Source organism: Callorhinus ursinus, unplaced genomic scaffold (genome assembly GCF_003265705.2).
Source record: "Callorhinus ursinus isolate GAN/ISIS: 27379988/994484 unplaced genomic scaffold, GSC_fseal_2.0 scaffold3, whole genome shotgun sequence".
NCBI classification, from domain to species: domain Eukaryota; kingdom Metazoa; phylum Chordata; class Mammalia; order Carnivora; family Otariidae; genus Callorhinus; species Callorhinus ursinus.
This window is the reverse complement of record NW_027397065.1, coordinates 51,124,640-51,133,639: the sequence shown is the minus strand read 5'-3', so window position 1 is coordinate 51,133,639 and position 9,000 is coordinate 51,124,640. Positions and strand designations below refer to the sequence as shown.

The 9,000-nt window shown below is 53.2% G+C and overlaps 1 protein-coding gene across 6 annotated transcripts in view; it reads left to right on the top strand.

Moving 5' to 3' along the window:
* Positions 1–9,000, top strand: part of NDST1 (N-deacetylase and N-sulfotransferase 1) — a 67,151-nt gene that overhangs the window by 41,238 nt on the left and 16,913 nt on the right. For all 6 annotated transcript variants that reach the window (XM_025867240.2, XM_025867243.2, XM_025867241.2 and 3 more), the window contains exons 3-6: positions 2,059–2,553; positions 5,409–5,496; positions 6,663–6,817; positions 7,504–7,689. In XM_025867240.2, coding sequence (XP_025723025.1) covers positions 2,059–2,553; positions 5,409–5,496; positions 6,663–6,817; positions 7,504–7,689 — 924 coding nt within the window. The remainder of the gene's footprint in view (positions 1–2,058; positions 2,554–5,408; positions 5,497–6,662; positions 6,818–7,503; positions 7,690–9,000) is intronic.

Below are 9,000 nucleotides of genomic sequence, written 5' to 3'. Positions count from 1 at the left end.
GACAAGGCAAGAAACAAGAAATGTTGGAGAGGTTGTGGAGAAAGGGGAACCCTCTTACACTGTTGGTGGGAATGCAAGCTGGTACAGCCACTTTGGAAAACAGTGTGGAGGTGCCTCAAAAATTAAAAATAGAGCTACCCTGTGACCCAGCAATTGCACTACTGGGTATTTACCCCAAAGACACAGATGTCGTGAAAAGAAGGGCCACATGCACCCCAGTGTTCACAGCAGCAATGTCCGCAATAGCCAAACTGTGGAAGGAGCCGAGATGCCCTTCAACAGATAAATGGATAAAGAAAATGTGGTCCATATGTAAGAATATTACTCAGCCATCAGAAAGGATGAATACCCAACTTTTACATCAACGTGGATGGGACTGGAGGGGATGATGCTAAGTGAAATAAGTCAAGCAGAGAAGGTCAATTATCATGTGGTTTCACTTACCTGTGGAACATAAGGGATAGCATGGAGGACATTAGGAGAAGGAAGGGAAAAATGAAGGGGGGAGATCGGAGGGAGAGATGAACCATGAGAGACAATAGACTCTGAGAAACAAACAGGGTTCTAGAGGGGAGGGGGGCGGGGGGTTGGGTCAGCCTGGTGATGGGTATTAAGGAGGGCATGTACTGCATGGATCACTGGATGTTATACGAAAATAATGGATCGTGGAACACTACATCAAAAACTAATGATGTATTGTAAGGTGACTAATATAATAAAATTTTTAAAAAATTAAAAATTAAAAAGAAATTAAAAAAATAAAAATCCAGTTAGCTCATCAAACATGGGTTTTCTCCCTGGGTATCAAGCCTGTTTAGGGCACTGGGGACCCAAAGGTGGAAATGATATAGCTCCTGCCTTCAAGAGGGCTGACTGGTGGGAGAGAGACCCTGAGCTGATAATGCAGAGGCCAAGGTGAAAAGTGCTACAGATGAGGCTCTAACCTGGTTCCAGGGAGGCCAGTGCAAAGAAAAGGGTATTTGCATTGGGTTTTGAAGGATGAACAGGAGTTTGTCAGGAGAAGAAAACAGAATGGAACTGGCACAAAGACAAAGGCCAGTTGTAACATATCCAGAATCAGGTGACTGGGAAGGGGAGGGATGGTACGAAGGAGCAGGGGCTATGCGTCTAGGGAAGAGGAGACGGGGTACTGTGGGTCTACAGATCCCAGGGAGCTGGGCTCCTGTGAGGGGGTGGCCTTGGGGTGCTAGGTGCATTTGGAGGGTTGGGGATGCCCAGCAGACACCCCCTCTCTGATCTCTTCTACGTTGGCATCCACCTAAGATTTCTCCCGAGGAAAGGATGGTGTGGCAAGAGCCAGCTGGGAAAGCCAGGCAGAAGGGCCTGGTGGCCAGGTGTGTGGGCCTTAGGTGCAGATGGTCTGGCTGGTCACTGTGGCTCCTCCTGACCCTGTGTGGCCGAGGGCAGCCTCAGCTTCCCCCCACCTCATGAAGTAGGATAACACAGGAACTGGGTCCTGAGGCTGGTATGGGGACCGAATGAGCAATTGTGATGCCGCTGGCCCCTTCCTGAGCACTTCACCGGGATGAATACTCATCATCCTCTACCACCCAGTGAGGAACATTTTACAGGAGAGGAAACGGAGGCACAGAGAGTTTACATAACTTGCCCAAGGCCAGGCAGTCTGATGACAGAGTCTGGGCTCGCAGCTGCTAGACTTCTCTGTGTGATTTTTGGACAAGTTAAATAACCTCTCTGGGCCTTAGTTTCCTCATCTGTAAGATGGGAATGATAGTGATGCCTCCGTCGTGGGGTCACTCTGAGGATTAAGAGCATCCCTGCATGCCAAGTGCGTGACCTGGGTTCCTGGCTTTGGTAAGGTGTGCGCATGGTGTGCATTTGCTGGTATATTGTTGGGACGGGCGGAGTGGGGTCTGCGCAGCTCGGTTAGCACAGGGCCAGGGATGTGCTAAGGCCTCTGCAAACGTTAGAGAATACTGTTGACGCTACTGTTATCAGTCCCCACCTGAGATTGAGCGTTCCCTTGGGGCTTCTGGATCTGACGGCTCTGCTGCCCTCTCCCCGTCCCGGCTACAGGCCAACGAGAACAGCCTGCTGAGTGCGCAGCTCAAAGGTTTCCCTCTGTTCCTGCACTCAAACCTGGGCCTGAAGGACTGCAGCATCAACCCCAAGTCCCCGCTGCTCTACGTGACACGGCCCAGCGAAGTGGAGAAGGGCGTGCTACCCGGCGAGGACTGGACGGTGTTCCAGTCAAACCACTCCACCTATGAGCCGGTACTGCTGGCCAAGACACGCTCCTCCGAGTCCATCCCGCACCTGGGTGCGGACGCCGGCCTGCACGCCGCGCTGCACGCCACTGTGGTCCAGGACCTGGGCCTTCACGACGGCATCCAGCGCGTGCTGTTTGGCAACAACCTCAACTTCTGGCTGCACAAGCTCGTCTTTGTCGATGCCGTGGCCTTCCTCACGGGCAAGCGCCTCTCGCTGCCTCTGGACCGCTACATCCTGGTGGACATTGATGACATCTTTGTGGGCAAGGAGGGCACACGCATGAAGGTGGAGGACGTGAAGGTATGGCCAGGGGCGGGGGGCGGTGCCGGACAGGTTGGGCTACGGGTGCCCCTTCATGACTTCACTGTCTGCCTCTCCCCGGTGCCGTGCATGTCCCCCTTCCTTGGCCAGGTGGCTTTAGTGATTGTTTTACTAGACAAAAGTGTCACTGGAGATTATATTGAAGCATTGGATATAGAAGAATTTTGGCGTGTGGAACTCAGAAATATACCTGTGGAGGGAGAGACTCCATCATTGAAGCCCAGGGATGGGAGCTATGCAGGGTTACATATCTGCCTTTTAACCCAGACGTGATTTTTCACTCTCAGAAATGTTTATGTCAGTACCAGAGCTCCCGCAAAACTTCTAAAGCAAGAATTAGAGCTTGAATCATACACAGGCATATTTTAACTGAGGTCTGTATAAATAGTGGAATGCATGTGTTTATTTCAAAAAGTGTTTACCAAACTAAACTGTATATAAAAGCATTTTGCAGACCATGACATTTTACACACATGCATCACTACTAAAGAGACCATTAAGCAAGCTTTAAAATGTGCTTTTCATCTAGTCTCTATTTTACTCAAAGTTCTTTGCAAAGAAAACGACATCACTAGTGTAAGTGGGGGAAATCAGTACTGGTTGCCATAAATAGAGGGCAGGCACAACAGTGGATCCAAGGAAAACAAAACCAGGGGATTAAATTCTACAGAGATTGTGCTGCCTGATGACCCCGTCCTCCCTTAGGAGATTAGCAAGCGTTAGAACATATTAGCACCAAATCCAGACTTCGCTTTGATGTTCAGATGGCAAAAGAGACTTCTAAGAGGAGTGCTTTCCTCCCAAGTGAGTCCGGTTGTGGGTGCTGTGTTCCCTGTCCTCCTGAAGTCACTGTTGGGGTTGGCCCTGGGGCCTGGGAGGGAGGCCGTGGGGCAGGAGTGAACACTCTACTCTTCCTTACGCCGCCAGAGGAGAAGAGCACAGCAGATGGTGTTGGGGGGCAGGCACCGTGTGGGGAGTCAAGACCCATTTGACCCTAAATTGACTGGAACTCGTGGGCAAGTCCCTTCCCATGTCTGAGCCTCAGTGGTGAACTGACAAGAGGGGCGGATGGGAAGTTTTCAGGTGCCCCCAGCCCCCGGGGGGTGGTTTACAGAGGGGCCTGTGCAGATGGGCCAGGCTTTGAGCCCTCCCAGCTCCCATCTCGTGGGGCGGGGCTGTGTTGCTTTGATCTGCTTTACACATTGTGTTTGCTCCTGAGATTTCACCTCCTCAAGGGCTGTCCTGTTGAAAGCAAGTGTTAAGATGATTCCTGTTGAGGCTTTCCAGCTCTGAGGCTTCATGCGATGCCATAACCTACCTCTGACAAAGCAGATCGCTCTGTTTCCTACTGAGGGCGCTCTTCCGCTCTCTCCTGCTGACCTTAGTGTTTGCTGCCTGTCCAGGTGAGTCCTTGAGACTGGTTCAGGGTTGATCCCACAGGGAGACCAGGCTACCAGGCTCACTGTGTCCCCTCATGAGCCCTGAGGTTGCCCTGCTTGCTTTTTATTTTCCCCACTTTCACAGCGAGAGGGGTGAGAGCAGTTCGGAGCTGTTTCTGTCGAAGAGTACTAATAGCGACGCCCTCTCCCGCGTGCTCAGCCCCGTGCACACTGCCGAGCGTTTCGCCAGCCAGGGTCCCACTTGTCTTAAACATCCTTGTGAGTCTGAAGGGGCAGAGGTTTTCTCCCTCCCCGTCCCTTCATCCCAAGCACAGGCTGCAACTAAGCCTTTCTGAGACACGAATGTCGCCTCGTTAATTTGGACAGTACCAGCTGTACGGTGCACCTTAAATCACAGGGACAGCAGCTGCTTCTTCAGGGCGTGGCAAATCCAACCTCTGCGCTTAGCCCTTTGTGGGTATGGCCTCAGGGGATCCTCACAGCAGCCCCATGAGGCGGGTATCGTCGTAAGTCCAGTTTCACAGAGGAGGCCACTGAGGCTCAGAGAGGTGCATTACTTGCCCAAGGCCACACAGCTAGAGCAAGCCTGTCTGTCAGGTAGTGCCTGGCCTTGGTGAGATGCTGATGGTGGCCCCAGGAGGGCCAGGACTGTCTGTTTGCGAAGTGGTCTGACAGCAGGCTCCTGCTGGTGTCTTAGCAGCCTCGTGTGCTGTGTGTGGGTGGTGTGTGGGGCGGGAGGATCTTTTGGAATCCTGACTCCAGAGTACAAGCGTGTGTTTTGTTCTGCAAGCGTTAGCCTCCCCTCGTTGGCTTGCCCAGCATGGGGTGTGCCATGCACGGGGACATCGCATGGCTGGGGACGCAGTACGTCTTCAGAAGAGTCATGATCCTGTGATATCGGCCTTGCGCTCAGCGGGAGAGACCCTCCACATTTGACAGCCGAAGATCCAAGGCTCATAGTGGCAGTGACCACGGACACAGCCATGCCACCATTTTACATTACTTACCAAAATGTCAGGCACTTTGACATGCAGGGTCTCATTCAATCATCCCAGGAGAAATTATTATCTCCATCTCACACGTGGGGAAACTGAGGCCTAGGGCAGTCACAAAGCTTTCTCGAGGGCACGTAGCAGAACCGGGCTGGTGTCAGGTCTTCTCTGGCCAGAGGCCTGGGGCAGGTGGCAGCTCAGGGCTGGCTTCATGGGTGTGGGACCCTGCGCTCAGAAGGGGCCTGTACAAGATTAGTGCTCTGCCATGGCCTTCTTGATATTTTAATTTTGGAGCAAGGGTCCCACATTTTCATTTTTTGCTGGGCCCTACAAGCTTTGCAGCTGGTCCTGCAACAGTAGGATCTTTCTGGGCCCTCAGTGGGAAGAACAGGGAGTTCCCAGCTTCCGCCTCACCTGCTTCTTCTTCCTCTGCCTATCCTAGGCCCTGTTTGATACGCAAAATGAACTACGCACACACATCCCAAACTTCACCTTCAACCTGGGCTACTCAGGGAAATTCTTCCACACAGGTAAGTGGGCCTGGCTCTGCCCCCACGAGCAACTTCCAGGGGCCCTCGGCATCTGGATCCGTGGAGTGCTCTGCCACAAGGGCAGCAGGTGGGCTGATGGGCCCACATCAGGGCCACATTTGACCCTGGTGGCCTCCCCGCTGATCCAGCAGCCCACAGAGCAGTCAGCCCCAGGCAGAGGGTATTTGGGGGCAGCAATAAGACAACAACATCCCTCACTCATCCCTCCCTGTCCTTCAGGCTGTGCTGCCTTTGGGGACATCTTCTCCCTCTGTCTCCCCCTCTCCTCTGTCTTTTAAAATTATTTGTCTTATGTCTGCTTAAAAAAGTAATTGGTTGAATCTTAAGAACATCATAGAAATATATAGCATAGAAAGTGAGAATGCCCTCCAATTGTTCCTGCCCCGGAGTTGGCCATTGCCATTTCATTTTCAAGTCTTAAGGGTCGAGGTTGAGGGTGTAGGTTGCATGGTTCATGCCTTCCCTCGTCTTTTGGGCTCTCCCAAGTTCCTCAAATGCTGCCCTTCTGGGCCAAGCAAGAGGGAAAGACCCCTGAGCCATCATCTGTAGTCAAGGTTCCCTGTAGGTACCTTCTGCTTTGGCTACAGTGTGGAGAGCCTCTCTTGAATTCTAGGAAAAACCCTAATACTCTGCAGTTCTGGGGGGAAAGTCTGCAGCATCGTCCCAAGGCCAATTAGGAGCAATACTGGGTTGTCTGAGTGCATTTTTCCCATTCTCGGCCCTCAGCATTTCAGGGGTAGTTTGAGTCATAGCATGAGACAGGATTAGACATCCTGTATATATACCAAGAGCTTCTCAGATCATTAAGTAAAAGACAAATGACAAATGGTCCAATACACAAACAGGAAACAGATCAGAGCAGGCCTATCAGAGCTGGGAGAAACCCTTGGGACTGTGGATTGCACACATGGGGCCCAAGGGCCCAGAGAGGAGAAGGACTTGGCCAAAGTCACTGCTTGAGTGAAGGCCCCACTCTGGACTAGAAGGCAGGGCCCTGGGCGCTGTCTGCTCCCACCCGGTGGCTCTGGTAACTCTCTGAGCAGCTCCTGGGTGGGCTATGGCTACGCGCTCCCGCCCCCGGGCACCAGCCCCCATTGGAGAGCCTCACGGTGGCCGGGCTGAGCAGGCCTGCACTCTGGCTGCAGGTACTGATGCTGAGGACGCTGGGGATGATCTGCTGCTGTCGTACGTGAAGGAGTTCTGGTGGTTCCCCCACATGTGGAGCCACATGCAGCCCCACCTTTTCCACAACCAGTCGGTGTTGGCCGAGCAGATGGCTCTGAACAAGAAGTTCGCTGTCGTGAGTAAGATTCCCTACAGGGCGGAGCTGGGGGGGCCGGGGGCTGGGGGGTCCGGCCTGCTGACCTCTCACTGCTGTTTTGCAGTTCCGTCTGACAGCATTTTATTAGTATCTTTATAGCCACTGTCTCTCTGAAGCCTCTCAGAGACCCCAAGAGGTGGTTATCGATATTCTCCCTTTTAGATAAGACACCGAAGCTCAGGGAGCCCGCAGCAGCTAGGAGGAGGTCCAGCCAGAACTTAAATCCAGGCCAGTTTATTTCCTGAGTCCAAGCTCTATCTTCAGGTCGGAGTGGGAGGCTCAGGAAAGCTGGAGCTGGTACTTGGGGAAGAGGGGACGAGGCCCAGGTATGGGCTCAGCCTGGGCCTACCAGCCAATCAGAGGCCAAGACAGGCAGGAAGAGCCCCTGTCCTTGCTCCTCACTCCAGGGTGCCGGAGGGCATGAACTCCGGGCTGAGAGTTAAGAGTCCCCCAGCGTGGTCAGTCCCTCACTCCGAGACTCTTGACTTGGGGCCCATCCCTTTCCCTCCCTGGGCCTCAGCTTTCCCATCTGTACCACGAGGGCGTGGACCCACTGCCCTGCCATTCCAGCCTGTTGATTTCTCTCTCCCGTTCTACCAAGGGGAAATGAGACCCCGTGGGGAAGGAACCCTGTGCTTACCCCGGCCTGGCCCTCTTCTCCCCAGGAGCACGGCATCCCCACAGACATGGGCTATGCAGTGGCCCCCCACCACTCGGGTGTGTATCCCGTGCACGTGCAGCTGTACGAGGCCTGGAAGCAGGTATGGAGCATCCGTGTGACCAGCACGGAGGAGTACCCCCACCTGAAGCCGGCCCGCTATCGCCGCGGCTTTATCCACAACGGCATCATGGTGAGTGGGCCCCACAACCTGTGAGGCGGATGTGCACACACCGTCTGGGGAAGCGTGGCTTGCGTGCGCGGGCTAGGGGTTGCAGGCCAGGCTCTGCTGCCCGCTCTGGCATCCAGGGCTCTCAGTCCCAGGGAAGGCAGGCTGACGGTCTGGCCCTTTCCTGAGCTCCTTTTTAGCGTTCGTGATGGGATCAGGGGCTGAACATTTTTTAAAGGGGCCTCTGGTGAGGACTGTGCGGGTGAGGCCTCTGTCTCATTCATTTGCTTATTGAAACATTTTTAATGAACTTCTACAGTGTGTCTGCCCCTGTTCTAGGCACTGGGGATAGAGAAGTGTACAGAACCAACGAGTGTCCCTGCCCTTGTAGACCTGACATTCTAGTGGCAGGAGACAGACAGTGTGCTCACAAATGTGTGACATTTGTAACATATGGCCAGATGGTGTGGTGATGGGGCCATGGAGAAGAGTCAAGCAGGGAAGGGAGATTGGGAGTGCCAGAGGAGAGGAGAAGCTATTTTAAATAAGGTGATGAAGAAGGGCCTTCCTAGGAATGAGCCATGCTGCTATATGAGGAAAAGCTTTAAAGGCGGAGAAAGCAAGTGCAAAGGCCCTGTGGTAGGCACACTTTGTGTTAGGTGTGTTTGAGGACCAACTAGGAGGCCAGTCTGGCTGGAGGGGAGCAAGTGAGGGGGACATGAGGTCAGGGGGTGATGGGCCAGATCATGTAGGGCCACAGAAAGCCATTGGATGGACGTTAGCTTTTCTCTGAGATGGGAAGTTTTTGCATGGAGTGCTGTTAGGATCAGACTCATTTTTTAAAAAAGATTTCTCTTGTTCTGGCTGCTGTGAGTTCCAGAGACTGCAGGGGACAAAGGGGAAGGCAGGGAGACCAGTTGGGAGGCCACTTCAGTCTTCCAGATGAGAGAGTGGTGGTTCCATCAGGGTGCAATGTTGGGATATGATCAGATTCTGGACTTACTTAGAAGGTCAAGCCAACAGGATCAACTAGTGATTGGAGGTAGGGTGTGGGGGAGAGAGATGAGTCAGGATGACTCCTGGGTTTTTGACCTAAGCCACTGGAAGGATGAATTGTTGACAGTCCAGATGGGGCATGTGTGGGAAGGCCAGATTTATGCTTTCATCTGTCCATCCATCTGTCCATCCATCCATCCATCCATCCATCCATCCTTCCTTCCTTCCTTCCCTCCTTTCTCCTTCCCTCCCTCCCTCCCCTGGCCTCCTCCACACCAGGCATTCATATTCTCTCTGGGAATGAGGTGGTATCCAGACAAGCAAGTTCCCTGTTCTCTT